This window comes from Pipistrellus hanaki (assembly GCF_964339955.1).
Source record: "Pipistrellus hanaki genome assembly, chromosome: 3".
In the NCBI taxonomy this organism is placed as follows: domain Eukaryota; kingdom Metazoa; phylum Chordata; class Mammalia; order Chiroptera; family Vespertilionidae; genus Pipistrellus; species Pipistrellus hanaki.
The window spans coordinates 145631320-145653400 of record NC_140505.1 but is presented as its reverse complement, the minus strand read 5'-3'; the positions used below and the strand labels follow the sequence as shown (position 1 = coordinate 145653400).

The following is a 22081-nucleotide window of genomic DNA, read 5'->3' as shown; positions in this document are numbered from 1 at the left end:
CTGAGGCAGGTACAAGATAGAAGAATTTAGAAGAGAAAAATAAGGTCAGAATGATGGGAGCTTATTAAAAGTGTAATGAAAAACTATTTAGAGATCACTACTCAATCACAACAGCAGAATCCATAGGTTTTTTTTTAAGTACCCACAAATCATACACCATATCCTGGGCCTTAAAACAAATCTCAATAAATTTAAAACTATTGAAATTATTATTTAAAGGATAAGAAAATACTACAAACAAATCTATACACTCATATCTGACAACTTAGAAGAAATTGATCAATACCTCACAAAAAACACAAACTACTATTATTATTCAACTAGAGACCTGGTGCATGACATTTGTGCATTTGGGCGGAGGGTGGTAACCTCAGCCCGGCCTGTGCCCTCTCACAATCTGGGACCCCCGCCACAAGGTGTCCTAGCACAGCTGTAGAGGCGGGAGAGGCTCCTGCCACCACCTCTGCGATTGCCAGCTGTGAGCCTGGCTTCTGGCTGAGCAGTGCCCCCCTTTGGGAGCACACTGACCACCAGGGGGCAGCTCCTATGTTAAGTGTCTGCACCTTGGTGGTCAGTGCATGTCATAGCGACCAATCATTCCACCATTTGGTTGATATTAGTCTATTATTATTATTATTATTCAATATGAAATAATTTGGTAATATTTAAAATTTGTAATTTAAAAGCTGCACGCTGCCCCCACATCTCCAGCCAGTGTGGCTCAGTTGGTTAGAGCATCATCCCATACACTGAAAGGTTGAGTTTAGGTTTATACCCAGATTGCAGGTTCCATCCACAGTCGGGATGTGTACGAGAAACAATCAATTGATGTCTCTCTCTCTTTCTACCTATTTCTTTCTTTCTCTCTCCTTCTCCTTCTTTTTCTCCTCCTCCTCCTCTTCCTTCTGCTCTGCCTCCTCTTCCCTAAAAACTTATCCTTGGATAGGGATTGAAAAATAAATCTGTACACCAGATTGCTTCTCTGGAGAACTTGATCTAATGTTTAAAGAATTAGTACCAATCATAAACAATCTCTTCCAAAAAATAGGAAATAACATTTCCCAATTCATTTTATGAAGCCAGTATTACTCTTGCACCCAAACCGGACACTGACAGTATCAAAGAAGAAAACCACAAACCAGTATCCCTCATGCATATAGATGTAAAAAAAAAAAATCTTAAACAAAACATTTGCAAACATAATTCAGCATTACATAAAAAATTCTATATCATGACCTAGTAGGGTTTATTTTGGAGCTGCAATCCTAGATTAATATTTGAATATCAATCAATGTAATCCATCATATTAAAAAGCTAATGAAAAAATGCATAATCTTAACATGTACAGAAAAAGCCTTTGAAAAGTTAGCATCCATTCTTGATTAAAAAAAAAACAACTCTCAAAAATTAAAGATAGAAGGAACTTTCCTCAACTTGTTAAAGAATAAACAAACAACAAACAACTGCAACCAGCATTATACTTATGGTAATGGTGAAAGAATGCTGAGGTTGGGAACAAGGCAAGGATGTGCACTTTCACCATTCTTCTTCAGCATAATATTGGAAGATCTGGCCAGTATAAGTTTCACAAAAATTAACTCAAAATAAATCATAGATCTAAAGTAGAACACAAAACTTCTAACAATGAAATGCAAAGAGAAAAGAAAATGAAAAGACAGAATATTCAAGAACTGTGGGGTGATTACAAAAGGTTCAATAAACAGCCCTGACCACTTTGGCTCAGTGGATAGAGCATCAGCTTGCGGACTAAAAGGTCCCAGGTTTGATTCCGATCAAGGGCATGTACCTTGGTTGCAGGCACATCCCCAGTGGGAGGTGTGTGGGAGGAAACTGATTGATGTTTCTCTCTCACCAATGATTTAACTCTATCTTTCTCCCTTCCTCTCTGTAAAAAAAAAAAAAAAAAAAAATCAATAAAATATATATATTTTAAAAGGGTTCAACAAACATGTAATAGGAATACCAGAAGAAAAGAATAAGAGAAATATTTGAAGGAATAATAACTGAGAATATCCCAAAATTAATGACAGACACCTACCCGTTATTCTGGTTTCCCTCAGTCCAGAGCCTCTCCAGGGTCCCAGAATGTGAATGGCTTCTGGGTTGGTTTGCTAGGGCTGCCATAGCCAAGTACCACAGACTGTGGATCAGACAATACAAGTCTATTTTTCACAATTCTGGAGGCTAGAAGTCAGATCCAGGACTAGCAGGATTGGTTTCTTCTGGACTCCTTGGCTTATAGATGGTCCTTTTCCCCATCTTCATGTGGTCTTCCCTCTGTGTGTCCTAATCTATCTATATAATAGAGGGATATGCAAATTAGCTGGGATGCCATAACTTCACGGCTGTTTATGGTTTACTCATTTTTAATCCTATGATCTTACTAGAGGGAGAGAAATGAATGTGCTCAATCCCCCAACTTAATCCAGAAGCTCCTACCCACCCTCTAAATTACCAGCTCCCTCTGAGAAGTCCTCTTACCAACAAAGACCATAGTAATCTCTCGTTTCTCTTAACTCCTAATTCGTTGAACATATAGCTGTCTTGTTTCATTTTTATTAGCCTTTGAGTTAACATATTTCTATTTTACCCACTGAATATCCAGTACAGTGTTGTGGTCACTATTTGATAAAAATATTTTTATGAATATATATGATCCCATTCCTATAATTCAGAACCAGTTTTTTGTTTTAATGTAGTACATCCATGAACACATTACATCATGATTTCACAATGTACCACCCTATTTTACAGCACCTTACAGGTTAAGGAGGTACAAGATTTCACATGCAAATCCCAAAATGGAAGGCACACTGCCACCTTCTGGTCAAAGCTAAAAATGCAGCCCTTAAAAGGACAATAATACAGCTCCAAGTTAAGTCAAAAGCAAGCCTAAGAAAATCACACAAATGAGACTCTGATTTCCTTCCAACAAATGTTAGGGGTCATGTAACTAAAATCAATATTGATGACTAGAGTAATGAAAATTTTAGACCTGAATTCAGGTGATGCACAGAAATTTGACCTGTTAACAGGATCTTTTAAGTTCACCTAAGGAACCTCATTCTCTTCTGTGATTTCCTGAATTTCCTTCAGGCCTGGGCACAAAATTCTCTGGTGGTAAGTTTTTGCTCGATCGTTAGTGAAAACTTTGTTCTGCTCTGCTCTCTCAAATGCAGTGACAAATCCAGAGTGATGAGAAATGAGATGGCAACATGCAGGGCCTGAGTTCACAGACTCCACACCCAGTGTGGAGATTTGCCTGGCTTACTCTGATGATCCAAATCAGGCTTTCTTGGATAGAAACAAAGGGGAGGAAGGGAGGAAAAAAAGGGCAAAGTTCAAACCCCAGGTACCTGATGTAACAGACATGAAACAAACGAAACATTTAAAGCCCACGTTTAGGGAATCCCAGCATTGTTTCTGCATTCTTGTGAGCTCACGGGAAGATTCTCCCATCGTCCTGGAAACACAATTTAAGTTTGGGTCAAGCACGTCTGAAGGAAGTGCCTATCCTTTCTTCCAGGGATGTTCTGAGAGCAGGAGTGATCCAAGAGCAAGGGCAGAGGCTGCCGACTGAGACACGGAGGGGCTTCAGAGAAGACATCTTCGCAGAGTGCAGTGACCTGGGCCGAGCCTGCGGCTGGTTTCTGCTTCCTCGGGCTTCGGCCAGCTGGTAGAGAATTCTGGACTTGTGGGGGTCCTGTGCAAAGCAGCAGCAGACTCCAGGAGCACAGATGCCTCCCTCTTCTTTGTCTCATGTATGACGAGGTCCTCAAATATTCAGTTACGTTGTATCAGACCCTGCCTTCTAGTAGGACCCATGAGTGGAGGCTGACAATGAGGCCTGTGCCCACACTTGGGGTTCAGTGGAGGGGCAGCAGCGGGGAGAAGAGGCTGCGAGGCGGCCAGGCAGGGAAGCTTCGGGAGCAGTCCAGAGAGCTGACAAGGGGCATTCAGGACAGATTTGTGCCTGTGTAAACACTCCCTGGGCTCAGCGTTCCTGGGCCCCAGTAGAAGACTGATGTGCTCCAGGGAAGGGCACGGGAAGAAGGCTCAGGCCATGTTTTGGGCCATCAGAGGGATGAAGGACCCCTAGAGCAGGAGCCCTTGAGGATACCTAGAGACAGTTATATAAGTCCATCTGAATCGGGCACTCTCTCTGGAGTCTGCATCCTGGACCTTTCCCCCAGAGGTCAGAATGGGTTTCAGGCACTGCAGCAGGCAGAGGGGAGATGCCCTAGGCAAGAGGCCCCGTCAGCACTTTGTGGCGGCTGTCTAATCCAGGGCTAGAGAAGAGGCACAGTCATGTCTATAACCAAGCAGGGCTTCACCACGGCCAGACTCCAGGACACTACTGCTGCCCTGGTTCTGAATGGAAGGCTCTTAGGGCTAATGTCAGGTCAGTAGCAGAGAACCAGTCTGGCATGCTGATTGTCTCAATTTATTGCTGGGTAATCAATAGATGAGTCCTGTCCTTTCCTTCGATCCTCTCACCATCCTAATAAGCTACCACCTGCCCATGAGCAGTAACTAATCACAAAGAATTCAAGGATGTTTGGCTCTCACAAAAAGCTTGATGCAGAGTAGAAAAGAAAGGGTTGAACATGGTATAATCTTTGGAATAGCAACCCAATGACCACAGAACTATGACAACTTCTTGGTCTCTCTCACCCTCGCCTGTAAAAGTGTCATTATAAACACACTATTTCACCCTAGTTCAGGATCTGCCTTGACTTCATAGTTTATGCTCTGATGTTACATACATATTCAATTATCCCGGGGAGAATAAATGCCCAAATCTCCTTATTACTTAAATGAACTCCATAAAGTAACCATCAAAACTATTTAAAGTAAACATCTAAACAATTTATTGGTGACAGAAATGGGGAGGCAGGTGAGAAGCAGTTATCTGTATGCTGGTGATTAAAACAGACCCAAGTATCCTATTAAGACTCATATTTCCCACCACCACACACACACACACACACACACACACACACACACACACACTATGTGCACATGCACACGTATAACCATACACCTCCTCCCTCTCAAAGGAAGAACACGGGCAGTCCTTTGTGACTGCCCTTTTGTGGCATCTCTTCCTCTCCGAAGTCCAGTCTGATACTCATTTTAGATGCAGGTCCCATGCACTAAAGCACTGAAGGAACGCCCTTTATGTGACACACTAGGAAAGACCCTGTGACACACTAGGAAAGGGGCCTCTGCTTGGTGGAGGCCGATGGAGCTTCTGATGTGGCCACGGCTGGGCACTGCCTTTAGGGTCCTCCCTGCCTTTGAGGTGACACTCCCCCAGTGTCCTCAAACCCTCCCTGTGAAGACACCGGGGTCAGGACACCGGGGTCAGGGAGTCAACTACGCAGGACAGAGTGAATCAGGCTCAGAATGGGGCCCAAAGAAACACGAATTCCTTTCTCCTGAGCCAACTACCCAATCCAACCACCACGGGGACGGGCAGGGCGGCCTCCAGGACCCGCCGTGGTTGACTGAATGAACTACAGAACGCATACAGGACTGTCGGCCACACTCCCTCCTCGCACCATCTTCGCTTCCCAGGTCTCGGCATTGGACAACACGATCAAAGATCACACCTTCACGTGTGCTGGCCATGCTGACAGACATCTACAGATACTGAACAGCCTTGCTAAGAAATTAAAATTCACTTTCCCTTTGATTCTTATCAGCGTGCTTTAAGCCACATAGGTGCTATTTTCAAAGGATCCAGTGGGTGGCAGTAATACGAAGGAAATGACAGCTGTCCTGCTTGTTCAACACTATAGCACAGAAGAGCCCGAGTGTCTATCAGACTAACCTCTGCCTGACTCCCAGCTTTGCAGGGCAACTCATCTCCCGAAGCCTGTCTCCAGGATTAAGTGAGACGATAGATGCAAAGCCCTGGTACAGCATCTAACACACAATAGAGTGCATATAAATGGCAGCTATATTAATCCCAAGCCTGTTTGAACTGCTGACTAGTAGGAGAGTTCCACATGAGAAATTCCATAGAAAATTCCTATTCCCTTTAAAAGCAGTTTCCGAATGGGGAGAGGAAGTATCTGAACACAATCCTGTAAAAGAAAAGAAAATTAATCCCCACTGATGATGAAAAAGTCTTCAATGCCCAGGCAATTTCTTTGATCCACATTTTAAAGGCTCTTCATCTGGATCCTTCATCTCTTTCCATTGGGCTTGAAGTCATTCATTCATGTATTGAACAAATATTTATTAATTTCATATTATGTGCGAGATAATAGGCTTTGGAAAGTCATCTCTTAAAAACACACTGCTTGCTTGTAATCATTCATGCACACAACCTTCGGGACAACTCACTTCTTCCAGGACAGTGATGGTCTTTCTAACTTAATCTTGGAACACATGGTTTGACAAAGGCCTTTTTGACTTGAGAATTTAATTTTAAAGTCAGCTATACACACACACACACACACACACACACACACACGCGCGCGCCACTGTCAGAGTTGTTACAAATATAAAAATCAAAGCTACAGCCTCTTCCTTCAGGGACCTCAGAGCTAGTGGGGTAATCAGGCAAGAATAGCAACTATAAGCTGAAACCGGTTTGGCTCAGTGGATAGAGCATCGGCCTGTGGACTGAAAGGTCCCAGGTTCGATTTCGGTCAAGGACATGTACCCTGGTTGCGGGCACATCCCCAGTGGGGGGTGTGCAAGAGGCAGCTGATCAATGTTTCTAACTCTATCCCTCTCTGTAAAATAGGGGTGTCGAACTCAATCAGAGAAGGGGCCAAAATCTAAAATCCAGCCTAAATCGCGGGCCGAATGGTTTACTGAACAGTCATAAACTGACAATGTCATAAACTGACAGCGGAGTGCAGTGATGACAGCGCGGTGCGGGCCACATTGCAAGGCCTGGCGGGCTGGATTTGGCCCGCGGACCTTGTGTTTGACACATGTGCTGTAAAAAATCAATAATATATATATATATTTTTTTTAAAAAGAATAGCATCTATAGCAAAGAGTGACGAGTGCAATGACAGAAGTCTAGACCCTAGATACAAAGCCCACCTGATGGGATCCAAGAAGGCATCAGAAGACCAATCAGAAGAATATGGCAGGGCATAGGAACTAAATAATGAGCATTTGAACTATTGTAATTACAATGGAAAACAAGTTAACATTAAACAATTTTTAATGCAAAATCTAAAGCAAATCTTGGCCCAGGCTAGTTTGGCATGGTTAGAGCATTAGCCTGCAGACAAAACGGTCACAGGTTGAATTTCCAATAAATGGCATTGTAACTTGATTGCAGGTTCCCTAGCCCTGGTTGGGGTGCATGTGGGAGGCAACCAATTAATGAGTCTCTCTCATGTGTGTGTCTCTCTCCCTGCCCCCGCTTCCTCCCTTCCACTCTCTATAGTAATCAAAAGAAAAAATATATTCAGGTGAGAATATTAAAAAAATAAAAAAGCTAATCTTGAAATTCATACTTCTTCAAGGTATTGCCTACCCAGACAACACAACATAAATAATGCAACCAGGATAGTCCAAATAGCTGTAGATTAAGTTAGAAGACAGCGTGTTCTGAACCCTCTCTATTTTTAAACTCTGTAATCATGGAAACACTGACTCTGAATCTCCTTTTCTTATGTTAAAAACGGCAATAACACTACCTACCCTGACTACCTTGTAAGTTTCTTCTGATGATCACATAAGAAAATATCCTATATAATAAAAGCCTAAGTGTCCGGTTGTTGGGTTATCCTTTTAACCAATCAAAAAGAAATATGCTAATGATATGCTAAGGTTGTTCAACCGCTCACTAGGATGTGCACTGACCGTCAGGGGGCAGATAGTCAACCAGTTGATCAGTCGCTATGATGTGCACTGACCACCAAGGGCAGAGAGTCGACCAGTCTATCAGTCACTATGATGTGCACTGACCCCCAGGGGGACAGACGTCCTGACCTATAGGTTAGCTTGCTGCTGGGGTCTAACCAAATGGGACTGAGCAAGAGGGGCCAGACATGCCCTGGAGCCCTCCCCAGCTGGCCAACCTCTCGTGTCCCTCCCTGGCTCCGACCATGGGTAGATGCGTGGCAGGTAATCAACCAAAGACCATCCTATATAATAAAAGGCTAACATGCAAATCGATCAAATGGTGGAATGACTCATCTCTATGACATGCACTGACCACCAGGAGGCAGACACTCAATAAAGGAGCTTCCCCATGGTGTCAGTGTACTCCCACAGAGGAGCGCAGCCGCTCAGCCAGAAGCGAAGCGGTGGCAGGAGCCTTTCCCACCTCTGCTGCAGGCAGGCAGTAAGGAACAACAGTCCCAGACTGTGAAAGCCTCGGACTGCAAGAGGGATGTCTGAGTGCCAGCTTAGGCCCTAAGCCGGCAGGTGTACATCCCCCAAGGGGTCCCAGACTGCGAGAGGGCACAGGCCAGGCTGAAGGAACCCCCTCAAGTGCACAAATTTCGGGCACTGGGCCTAAATAACTTTTTTGCCTTTGTAATACTTTTCTATTCATCCAAATCAACTTCTTACTAATGGCTTGAGAAAAAATTAAAGTCATTCGAAATTCAATACACATGTGTAAACTATATATAAAAGGCTAAATTTTATTGTTTGTCATATACCATAAAAAGATAATACATTTAGCAATGCATAACATTAATAAATTCTAACTCAAGGGCTATACAAACTATGATCATTTCAATAATTTATATCTGGACAATTATCTTTGTAAATAGGTTATGATTACTCAAGCAATTGTAAGTATAACAATGTATGATGCAACAAAAATTATCAACAATGTAAAATAAAGTTTTAAATTTAATGCTGATAACAGTTATACTAGCAGGGGTCTTCAAACTTTTTAAAGTGGGGGCCAGATCACGGTCCCTCAGAGAGCTGGAGGGCCGGACTATATGAACTACTAATTCCTACTGTAACACCTCGGCTGCGCTCACTGCCCAAAAAACCTGGCGGGCAGGATCAGACTCCTCTGCAGGCCGCATGTGGCCCGCGGGCCGTAGTTTGAAGACCCCTGAGTTATAGGATGGTGACCTAGTATCTGTTGTTAGTCCTCATCACAGAGTATTTTTCCATTGATTTTTAGGGAGAATGGAAGAGAGAAGGAAAGACAGAAACATCGATATGAGAGAAAAGATATTTGTAGGGAGCGGATATAAGGTTAAGCCTCAAACTGACCTGCTGACAAAGCCACAAACAAGTCCCAGCTTAGAAGGCACAGCCCTCTTAGCACAATTAAGCTTGACCTTATGACACCTAGAAACTATCTGGGTAGCCAATCGGCTGTGGGAGGAGCAGCAAGTGCTGCCAAAACCAGTGAAACTCACAAGAACATTGTAACTATGGTGACCACCACCTGTTTACCTCTTACTATAAAATAAAGCATCAGCTTGCCCTCTGGATCTCTCTCTGTGGCCTTAGCCAGGCACATGAAGATCCACCTAGACCCAGCTTATTCTCTTTGTCTTTTCTTCAACCCTTCGCCGTCCCCCCTCAGGCTCACTGAACCCTTGGATGTGCTGGCCTGGCAAACACATTGATTGGTTGCCTCCTGCACGTGTCCCCACCAGAGCTCGGGCCAGGGAGAAGCCTGCAACCAAGGTATGTGCCCTTGAATGGAATCAAACCCAGGACCATTTGGTCTGCAAGCCAATGCTCTATTCACTGGGCCAAACAAGCTAGGGTGACCTAATATGTTTTTAACAACTTGATACTCTTTAAAATCAAATGGATTTTAACAACATTTACAGGATGCCCAAAATTTGCTAAGTTGCTACTTTTAAATTTACTAAAATTGATTCTTACTGTTAAATTAAATTAGATTGTACAAATATTAATCGAGCACCTAACTAGGTGTAAAGGACTGTGCCAGGTATTGTACAAAACAAGGATGAGTGGAATACTAGCCCTGCTTTTAAAGGCTTTATAGATACACACTCACACAACACATACACACATAAGCTATAAGCTAATTTCTACTGAAATATTCCCAGTTTTTAAATTTTCTACACTTTGCTTTGAATTATGTGCCTTCAGTATGTATGCATATATATATATATATATATATATATATATATATATATATGATGTTGATATCATGAAGAAAAAATCTGAAGTATTAAATCTAAGGATGCTGTGACTCCTCAGTGAACCACTATAAAAAGTCTAGTTAAAAGTCTCTGTTCAACATAAATACTAAAAATACTTACCCTGCAGCTAAGTACTTATATTAGTGAACTGGCACAATGATATTAAAGAGTCTTATAAAGAAACGATCTAGTTACCTACTTAACTCTCTCTATACAAATATAACTTTACTTAAATGCTAATGAAGCAGCCTTGTCATGTAGAAATAATGTTACACTTACAGGGTACTGGAGAATGTATCTATCAATATATCTAACATTTAAATGAATTACAAAATACTGATCTTTACAAATATACCTCCATTATTTATATTTTTATTTTCAGAAAAGACTTATAAATAGATCACTTATAAAGAATACATTTCTCACTAGTTAAATCACAATTCACTTTATAGTTAATTAACTTATATCCAAAGACAGTATTTTCTTGTAAAATTTCATTTTCTTCAACGCAAAACAAAACTTTATTTCAGTAGAAAAAAATTTACATGTGAAATTCAAAGACAATAATTTTAGTAAAAATAGCAATCAACCACCATATCTTTTCTTGAGTTCTTCAACAGACTTATCCTTCAACCCTGAGTTCTCTATGTGACTGAATAATACATGTGCAACTGAAAAAGAAAAGAAAAAAATGTCCCATTTTAATCTCCATTTTTAAAAAAGTTTAGTGAAACAAAAATTAAAGGGAATAATCTGATCTGTCAAATAAAACATTTTACATTTGAAAGTTATAAAGATTATTTCTAAATTCTAATTCAGATATTTAAAAAGCCAATCCGAGAATAGAAAATTACATATCAATCCAATGTTTACCAAAATATTGTGCTTCAGGAGTAAAAAATTTCCTCTACATCCTCAATAACATTAATTTTACAGAGTAAACTTTATTCACTCTAAGCTTCCTAAAATTTTTACTCAACTATTTTACTTAATATTATAATTAACTGTCTTTCAAACTTAAATAATTTTATTTTAGAAGAAACTTTTATATCACTACTCTAATTGAAAATTAGCAATAACATCTACAATTATATATTATATACATTATATAATAAAATAAAATATATAACTATTAAGCATTCAAAGATCTTCCTATAAACTATGTAATCTTTATCTTTCACACCACTGAATAGTCCACTTTGGAAAATACTGTTATAGTTCACCTATTTCTCAACATTAAAACTAGCTAACAATTGTTAATAATAATGGCAATAATGGAAGATAAGAGCGCTAATATTTATTGAAAGTTTAGTTACATGCCGGAACTAATTTAAGTGCTTAGTGGACAGTGGAGACCCAACCAAGATAGAAGGCCAGTCTGAAGAGCCAACTCACATTCTTGGAATACATTTTAACTTGTCACATTATAGTGGCAAGAAATTCTCTCATTCAACATGCTTCTACTAAGAAGTTACTGTGTACTAAACACTGTTCTATGCCTGAGACCTAGAAAATAGTAGACAAAGTTCCTGCTCTCATGGAGCTTTAATTCTATTATATTAGGGAAAGAAATAATAAACATACACATGGAATACTGCCAGCTAGTTATTTTGAAGAAAAATAAAGTAGGGGAAGAATACAGAGGGTGAGGAGGGAGGGCGGGCAGGCAGTTATTTTAACTAGGACTGCTGAAGAAAGGTATCTCTGAATGTTAGATGGAAACTTAACAAAGTGAGGAAGCAGGTGGGAGATATTCTGGCTGAGGCTAAGTTAAGTCTGGTAGTTTGGTATATTAAAAAACACCAAGCGGTGTGGTGGGGCCAAGTGAAAATAGTGGTAGAAGGTGAGGTTAGAATAGTAGTAAGTAAAAGCAATACTTCCCGGGGAATTTCAGGAATTGTCTTTGATTAACAGAAGATGAAGCAGAAATTTCTTTTCATTTAAATTCCATTTTAAAATCTCTCTAAATTACATATTCACTTCCCTAAGTACAAAGGAGTATGTTTTTCTTACTGATTAAGACTCATTCAATGTCACTGTTAGACACATAAAAAAGAAAAGGAGCCCAAAGTACATTTAGCCTAAGACAGTGATCGGCAACCTCATTAGTCAACACAGCCAAGTATCAACAGTACAGCGACTGACATTTCTTTTGAGAGCCAAATTTTTTAAACTTAGTAAACTTCTTCTAACGCCACTTCTTCAAAATAAATTTGTCCAGGCCGTGGTATTTTGTGGAAGAGCCACACTCAAGGGGCCAAAGAGCCGCAGTTTGCCGACCACGGATCTAACTAAATCCTGCCCTTCTTTGAGAATTCAGCTACAATGAAACAAACTCAGGGGAATTAGCTGTCACAGAATGGGTCAGATTTCTGTGCGCCCACACCCAGTTACCTACCCCCTGTGGCAGGGAACCTTCACATGCTGCATGATGGCAGCTCAACCATTCTGTTATTACTGCTTTTTCAAATAGAAAGCTCAGACGCTGGAGCAGGACTGGCTACGTTTAAATCCTGGGCCTGACTTCCTAGCTGTATGACCTTGATGGTGTTCCTTTCCTCCCTATGCCTCAGTTTCCTCCTTTGTAAAAGTGGAATAATAATCATACCAACACCTCATAATGTTATTGTCAGGATTAAAATTTTTTAATTTTACTTAATTTAATTATGTTTTATTTGAATGTAAGTATATGTACCTTGGACATAGTAAACATTCAACAAATGTTTGCTATCATTTGTTTAAAAAATAAAAGAGGAATGTAAGAATAAAGAGATATGGAAACGCTTTGTTCACAGTTCTCACTTTTTTTCTCAGGTTCTGACATGAACATCACTGCCATATCAAACCTTCTTAATTCAGAAAGCCTTTGTAAAATCTCCAAGATGAGTGATGGCTTTTCTTTCCTGAAGTAAACAAAATAAAAAACAAATGATCCATTAAAAGTAGCTCACTTAATTCTTTACTAACACAATATTTCTAATTATATATAAATAAGGTCTTCATTTATCTTTTTCTCTGGGCATTTAAAATAAAGAATACTGTCAGGTGAAGAAATTTATCAAGTCAATTGAAGAAATAATATTTTCAAATGTGAGGCATTGCACGTTATTAATCTGCTAAAACACTTATTCACCTCCATGCCCTACTTTTCTCTTAAAAAAAATAAAACTTAATCATTTCCCTTGTTACTCCTTGCACTTATCATCTTCACAACTTCTGCCATAGTAAAATTTACTAGAGTGCTAATATTGCTCTATAGAAGGTAGCAATAAAATCAAAACAAATGAATTTCCCAAACCCTTAGAAATAGCATAACACTGCAGTATGAAAGTATAACTAAAAAAAGTCAACTTACTCAATGTAAAAGTCATGCAGAATTTTAATGATTTGGTTGAATACATCTGGATCTAAATTTTTCTGAAACAACTTAGGATACAAGGATGGTTCAATTTTCTTGGGGAAAAAAACAGTTAGAAAATTAAATTATGACAACATTCACATATAAATTATATAATAACTGCTTACGTGAATATAGTAAAGAATAACTACTATGCATTAATACATAATAAATAATAATGGGGAGAGGAGGGCTGTCACACTGAAATGTAATTAAAGATAGAAGAGGAACAGTAAGATAATTACTCTGTACAAATCAGAGAAAAACCTCGAACAGATAGATGTAAACCACCATGAGAGAGACGGGAAATTTAAGAGCTCTCAAAAAGCAAGAACAATAGAGAGTTTAAAAATTAAAATACATGAGATAATGTATTTGGAATAAACTATATATTGCATAATTATAAGGAATTACCACTATAATTAGAGGCCCGGTGCACGAATTCGTACACCAGTGGGTCCCTCGGCGTGGCCTATGGGGATCGGGCCAAAATCAGCTCTCCAAGGGGTCTCGAATTTTGACAGGTCGCAGGCCAGGCCGAGGGAGCCCACTGGGGCACAATAGGCCGGGGAGGGACCACGGGAGGGCTCCAGGGCGTGTCCAGCCTGTCTCGCCCATTCCCGATTGGCTGGATCCTAGCAGCAAGCTAACCTACCGGTTAGAGCATCTGCCAGCTGGTGGTCAGTGCATGTCATAGCGACTGGGTGAACGGTCGAACACTTAGCATATTATGCTTTTATTATATAGGATTACACTGGAGAAAAATAACCCACTATTTGATAAATTTCATATGATTTTATTCTTTTTCTTGGAGCAAATAAAATCTCATTTTCAGGAGGACGACTACCTAAATAGTGCAAACATTACTTGACACAAAGAAGGCATTTAATGTATTTTAGCTTCTTTCCCCATCTTAAAGGATGAAGAAGTAAATTCAAGTTATGATATATAAAATCAGGTTAAGTTATTTTTAGAGAAGAGAATTCAAAACAGAACCTATTTCCAAAGGTTCCCTCGTTGCAAATATTTTAAATGGTCTGGCCAATCCTAGCTGGTTTGGCTCAGTGGATAGAGCGTTAGCCTGTGGACTGAAGGGTCCCGGGTTCAATTCCGCTCAAGGGCACATATCTGGGTTGGGAGCTAAATCCCCAGTGGGCAGGAGGCAGCCAATCAATGATTCTCTCATCAATGATGTTTCAATCTCTCTTTCCCTCTCCCTTCCTCTCTGAAATCAATTAAAAACTTTAAAAATAAAACAAAATGATCTGGCTAGGGTGATACATGTGTCAAGTAAGGGATAATAAGAGCATTTTCTACAATTATATTAAACAATACAAAGAGCAAATATAACACTATTACTGTATAGTGAGTGACAAAGGTGTTCTTTGACCTTTTATTTACAACAGAACTACTAGCTTCCTCTTTCTTACCGTCAAATACTGATATAACATATCTGGAGAACTTTTCAGTTGTCTAAAATCAGATTCAAGTTGGAATGAATTTGTAGGAACTGGAGGAAGAACAGTTGTGATAAACTGAGCAGGCAATTTGTCTCCCTCTGTAGAAATCTTCTCACGGGAAGACTGACATACATCCTGTTTCATATTAGCTTGAGGTCTGCAATATTGCAGAGACATCGGTCAAACAATTTAAAAGAGCCAAAAGTAGTCAAAGCTTATTATAAGAAAGCATCAATAGAGATTTTAAAATTTCTGATTTAATTAATATTACATCATCTATTTACATTCTAAAAATCCTAAATTGTTTCAGTGGATAACATATGTATTTTTTTTGCAAGACATGCCTTTGCAAATTTTCACATGCTACACAATGACTATTCTCATTTGTTGGAGTATCAGCCTGGCCACTGTTTGAGCACACCATTTTTATATACCACATTACTACATCATATATACTTACAACTCAGCCTTTCAGAAATCTGAATTATAAGTTTCAAGAAAGACATCCTAAGAAGGAAAAAATGCTTTCTCCTTAAAAAACAAACAAACAAAACTACTTTTCCCACAATCCATACTATCACTTTAAACAGAATTACTAAAATTCAAAGTTTAAAAAAAATCCCAATAGAATTGTTGAGTGAAATGCAATAATATATGAATAAAATGTCAAGACCTCAAAACAAACCTGTCTATATCTTTTATATTCTCACTAGAGGCCTGCAGGGATCGGGCCAAAACGGCTATCTGGCATCCCCCAAGGGGTCCTGGATTACGAGAGGGTGCAGGCCAGACAGAGGGACCCCACTGGTGCAAGATCAGGGGTGGAGAGGGGCTGCGGGAGGGCTCCAGGGCATGTCTGACCTGTCTTGCCCAATCCTCATCAGACAGACCCCAGCAGCAAGCTAATGTACCAGTTGGAGCGTCTGTCCCCTGGTGGTCAGTGTGCGTCAGTGACTAGCCGAATGGTCAGACACTTAGCATATTAGGCTTTTATATAGAGAGAGAGATCAAGAAAACACATCACTACTTTTAACAATTCCAAACAAGCCCTGGCTGGTCTGGCTCAGTGAATAGAGTGTCAGCTTGCAGACTGAAGGGTCCCAGGTTCGATTACAATCAAGGGCACGTGCCACGGTTGCGGTTTGATCCCCAGTAGGAGGTGTGCAGGAGGCAGCTGACCAATGATTCTCTGTCACCATTGATGTTTCTATCTCTCCCTCTCCCTTCCTCTCTGAAATCAATAAAAATACATTAAAAATTTTTTCCAAACAAAATTTAAAACAACACATAAATAATCTTAAATATGAACAGCTAGAATAATGTAAATGTTTAAATTCTACATTTTTCAGAAGCTTCCTTTTAAAAATTTAAATTTGATGCTGAATTAAGAAGGGAAACAATATACTGAAATTTGAGGCAAAAAATGAACACAACCAACTTGTTAAAGACAATTTCCAATTATCTCTAAATTCCCCACTATGGTAAAGGAACAGTGATCATTCCTTATGCAAAACGTCTCTGAAGAGTCAGAACAAATAAAAAAGAAAAACTAGAACATGAAGTTGGGTAATTCAAAAAATTACAGTGGTGAGAATAAATCAAAACTCTCATTGGTAATATCAATTTTCTAGTGGAATTAAATCCTGGGTCTGGCTTTACCATTCTAGAGATTACCCTATATAAAACAAGCTAATATGCTAATTAGACCAAACAGCAGCAGAACGATCGTCCGGATGACCTTCTGGACGAAGCTGGGGCTTCGAGGGGCTGCAAGGGCTGAGCCCCTTGCACAAACTTCGTGTATCGGGCCTCTAGTAAAAAAAAATAGTTCTACTTACTGGAGGGCTGAAATCTCACTGATTTCTTCTATTTTCAATACTTTTGCTTTTGGAATGTCACTTGTGGGCAAAAGGTCATCTTGGCTTGAATTCTTCTTACTTGCACTGCCTGTGGTTGCAGTTACATCTGCTATGTTAACAGGATTACTCTCTGGAGCAGCAGCAGTAGTGCTCTCTGGCATGTCAATAGTCTGTATCAAATTACCAGTTTCTTCAATAATCACCTTCTTGAGTGGTTTCTAAAACAATTAAAAACAATTCCTTAAATCGACACATAAAGTTTTTCTATTTTAGAATTACAAATTAAAAGATTCCTGTGTTCTTACAGACAATATCCCAGTTATAAAAAAAAAAAAAGGAATTTGAAGGCTAGGCAGACTTAGGAGTCACACTCTGAGAACACAAATAAAGATTCATAGCACCTACCATGCGTATGTCTAAACAGGGAAAGAAGATGTATATATAAATAATTACTAGGCAATGGGATACAAGCCATAAAAAGTGAAAGCACAAACCTATGAGAGAACACAGAGGAAGGCAGAAAAACATTGGCATTAGCAGAGACTTCTTAGAAAAAGTACACAAGAATGGCCATGTGGAAGATTAACTGTGGTATGTGTGGTCAGTGAAAAGGTGATAAGTCCAATGTCACTGATGCAAAGAGATAAGTGATAGAGACAAAGCTTGAAAGGCTCATTAAAAATAGCTTATAAAAGGACTTGTGTGCCATATCAAGAAGTTTGGACTTTATTTTAGAGGTAACAAAGCCAAGAAAAAATATTATCAAACTGATAGCAGTATTGTGGACTAACTGAAAGCAAAAAAAAACAAGGTTAGACAATAACCAGCATTCTGTATAAAACAGACCAACATTAAAAACTGAATACATCTAGTTGGTGTAGCTCAGTGGTTGAGCATCAACCACTATAAAAAGATTTATGAACCTGGAGGTCACAGTTTGATTGAGCCTATATTGAGTTATAGGCTCAATACCCAGAAACGGGCATGCAAGAGGCAACCAATCAATGATTATCTCTTATCATTGATGTTCCTATCTTCTTTCCCTCTCTTTTCCTCTCTGAAATCAATAAAAATACATTTTAATAATAATCTTATATAATAAAAGACTAATATGCAAATAGACCAAATGGCAGAATGACCAGTTGCTGTAACATACATTGACCACCAGGGGGCAGATGCTCAATGCAGGAACTTCCCCCTGGTGGTCAGTGTGCTCCCACAGGGAGTGCTGCTCAACCAGAAGTCCTGAACGGGGCTCACAGCTGGCAAGCACAACAGCAGTGGCAGGAGCCTCCTGCCTTTGCAACAGTGCTAACAATGTCTGGGAAGTGGGCCTAAGCTGTCAGTTGGACATCTCCTGAGGCTCCTGGACTGCAAGAGGACAAAGGACACCCTCCTTCCCAAGTGCATGAATTTTGTGCACCGGGCCTCTAGTAATAAATAAAACCTGAATACATTTTCTATATAAGACGCTGGATAAAGCCAATTTAGGATTAAAAGTTTGCCAAATAATATTCACAGACTTGTTAATTGGCTATAATAGTGGTTTTTAATTTAATAAAATAAATTGCATTCACTATTTCAAACATTACAAGTATCAAATACTTTCAATTTCTTCTAAAGTTTACATATTGTACTCTTATTTTTAACAAAAAAAAAAAAACTTTTAGGATAATGTGAGTGCTCAATTGTATAGTTAAATAAGAAAGCTGTTAGCAAATATGTTAAAAGAATCCTGTTAGCAGTTCTATTTTAAAAGATAATCATGTTAAGCTAAGGCCTTTGCTTTGCTGAGAACTATCATCACTAATAGATAACTATCAAGATATTGGTCAAGAGGCCGAAACCGGTTTGGCTCAATCGATAGAGTGTCGGCTTGGGGACTGAAAGGTCCCGGGTTCGATTCCGGTCAAGGGCATGTACCTTGGTTGCGGGCATATCCTCAATAGGGGGTGTGCAAGAGGCAGCTGATCGATGACTCTCTCATCGATGTTTCTAACTCTCTCTCTCCCTTCCTCTCTGTATAAAATCAAAAAAATATATTTAAAAAAAAAAAAAAGATATTGGTCAAGAATGGATATATATAAGTGTTTAAAATATAGACTATAATTTGACAGGCAATAATTATTGAATTATATCAATACAGTATTATTTAAAAACAAATACTTTCATTGACTTTAGATGTGTACTAAGCATGATCCTTATTAACAAATTTCCAAATAGACAGTCTCTGTTAACTGTAGACAAGGGATTGGGGAATGACAGTAGGAACAGAAGTAAAACTCAAAAGATACCACTACAGAAAGATTTATGAAAAGATATGAAAGGTTGAATTCATCACTATTTAAAAATTAAAAGTTAGAAACATGACATTTTATTTAGCTCTGTATAATGGCCAATTCAAGAAAAAGAAAAATAAATAGAAAGGGAAAAAGAAAAGGCTAAGGACCAAAAAGAAAGGTGAGGTTTTGATATGAAAAAAGTATTTTAGCAGAGACTAAGAGATCAGAAAAAACTTTCATTTACTACCACCCTATCAGGGAGCCCCAGGCCCTTGCTTAGCTGATCTACATCACTGGTCTCCCATGCTCTCTCTGGAGATTTGACTAAAGTACTCCCAGGCTACCAGCCCTTGACAAACAGGCTACCCTGGCCTAGCCTCTCACTTGAATAAAAGTAACCCACCCCAGAATTATCTCTTCACTTCTTAGACTTCCTTCCTTTCCTGACCAACTTACTCATTGACCAGGTAGACTCACAATATGTAACTGAAAGGAAATAACATCTATTTCACCTGACACTGCCTTAGTATTAATGGACATTATTCCTTTGATCTCAACTAATCTGTGAGTTAATCTCAACTTGAGAAAAAGTGAGGATCCCACAGGAATTGGGTAACTTGCCTAAGATTTCAAAGTTTATAAAGTGGGGCTCAAATCAACTCTAAAAAGCATTATACCAACTATACCTTCAAATAAATGCCCACATTTTTATTATGGAAACCTATTATAAAATAAACAGCCTTCCCCCCCTTGCCTACTAGGATAATAATTTTGTTTGTGATGGATCATTTATAGAATAGTTTAGCCCAGATCTCTCATCACAGAGGTGTTTTGTTTTGAGATTGTGCCACAAGAGACTTAAATTCATGTTGCATTTTCACAATTATTAACATAAATTAATTTTTAAAGTGAGAGAGAAGAGAACCAAAAAGATTTCTAAAAGCTTGCTGAGGGTATCTTGGCCATGGGACATAATATATAAATATATACACATATTATGCATATTATAAATATATATAAGCATAATATGCAAATCGACCGGATGACAGAATGACCAGGTTGGCTATAATGCACACTGACCACTAGGGAGCAGGCACTCAATGCAGGAGCTACCCCCAGCCTGCAGACCCTGATTGCTCTATTGGGGCCTGCCAGCCAATCTCTTGGTTCCTCCCCATGGCCAGTAGGCTCCGATTGCCCGATGGGAACTGGGGGTGGATGGCGGTGGAAGCAGGCAGTACCACACACAGAGGGCAACCAGCAGTGGCAGCGGTGGGGCTGGTGCTGGCAGCCAGGTAAGATTGGCCCTGAACACAGGCCAGGCCTAGAGACCCTACCTGTGCTGTGTCTTTATAATTATGGACAGCAAAGTCTGAAAATGGCTTCTTAAAAACCTGTGACTTAGTTTTTGTGAAGAAGTCAACACTCAATCACCTTTATTGAAAAGAATAAAATAGTAAATGAATATAATGAATGAAAATTAATATAATGTATGAAAGCAACTAGCTTTATGCTGGCACATGAAACAAGTATTATCTCAGAAAATTCAAGAGTAAAGTCACAATAAGAACACTGGAAAAGCACTAAACTAAGGATTTCTCTATCTGCTACTAATCTGAAATGTGAACTTGGCAAAACAATTTAACATCCTTTGCCTCACTCTTTAGCAAAAAAGAAGATAAAAATATCCACTCAGACTTCTTATAAATTTGTTATTACTCTTAAAGTAACGCCTATACGTAACAGGGGGCAAGAGAGAGAATTATCCATGAGAGGCATGCAGGGAAATTTGGGGGGGAAGGGAGGGTGATCCTGGTGGGTGGTTTCATAGATGCTCACATTATAATTATTCTTTAAATCTTAACTAATCTTGTGTATTTTTCTACATGTATTTTATCTTTCAAAAATTTATATATAAATATATTTTAAAAACTATGTCAATGTTGGAAACTACCTTAGAGTCACATATATTTGCCTTAAATTAATTCAATTTTTTGTTTCTAAAGTGCAGGAAAAAATCTTGGCTTTGTTTAACTTAATGAAAAACAGTATGGTATACCAAAAACATGCAGAACATATTGTAAAATATAATCTTGGCTATCCAAGGTTTTGCATAAGTGCTGATTTTAGATCTTACCTCACACAAGATGCAAGAGTTATTTTAAAACAATCCCAATCTCAAATAAGAATAGAAATAAAAATTATTTATTACTTCAAAAATGTAAAACTGTTTCAAATTCCTTTAATATCAGAAAACATGGAAATATTTAAATTTATGGTGTTAAAAACTAAAGGCACTTAACTCTAAATAGCTCATTTCCCCCCAATGTAATTACATTAATAATCCTAAAAAGTATTTTTTATTGACCCTAGAAGAGACTTCAACATTTCCTTTAAAAGATTTTAATTCAACAGTTTGTTTCCTACTCTTATTCATTCCACACCGATACTTACATACCAAGAAAGAAAAACAAAGACAAGTGTTTCACTTACAGCTGATCCAGGAGGAGGTGGATTATCAATGGGTTTTACCACGTTCTGCCTTTGAGTAGAATCGAGAAACACATCATCCCAGTGTCCTTTTTCAATTAATTCCTTGAAAATAGATTTGTAATCATGACTATAAAAATATCCTCAAGTTAATTATGCAACAAATAAATGTGTTTAAGTTGCAGAAAATAAAAGTATATATTGGTGAAAATAATATATTACCTTTTTAATTTTGGAAAGTTCAGTTATTGCTTGTTTATTTCCAGGTTCCAGAAGCAAAACAGTTTCGAAATCTAAAGTGAATTTTTAAGAAATATAATAAATTAGTGAAAATGCTTTATAAAGTTTAAGACATGATATATTTATTGGTTTAATAATCCCATGTTTATCTCAGGAAGTTTTACTCAGGATGCTAGGAAACTAACATTTACTGAGTGCTATT

The 22081-nt window shown here is 38.8% G+C and overlaps 1 protein-coding gene across 1 annotated transcript in view; it reads right to left on the bottom strand.

Moving 5' to 3' along the window:
• Positions 1-8629: 8629 nt before the first annotated feature.
• Positions 8630-22081, bottom strand: part of RPAP3 (RNA polymerase II associated protein 3) — a 37370-nt gene continuing 23918 nt past the window's right edge. Inside the window, exons 11-17 of the mRNA XM_084880394.1 lie at positions 21862-21932; positions 21643-21744; positions 16847-17085; positions 14979-15165; positions 13507-13604; positions 12954-13054; positions 8630-10822 (exon numbers count right to left, since the gene is read on the bottom strand). Of these exons, the coding sequence (XP_084736520.1) occupies positions 10737-10822; positions 12954-13054; positions 13507-13604; positions 14979-15165; positions 16847-17085; positions 21643-21744; positions 21862-21932 (884 nt within the window). The 3' untranslated portion in view covers positions 8630-10736. The remainder of the gene's footprint in view (positions 10823-12953; positions 13055-13506; positions 13605-14978; positions 15166-16846; positions 17086-21642; positions 21745-21861; positions 21933-22081) is intronic.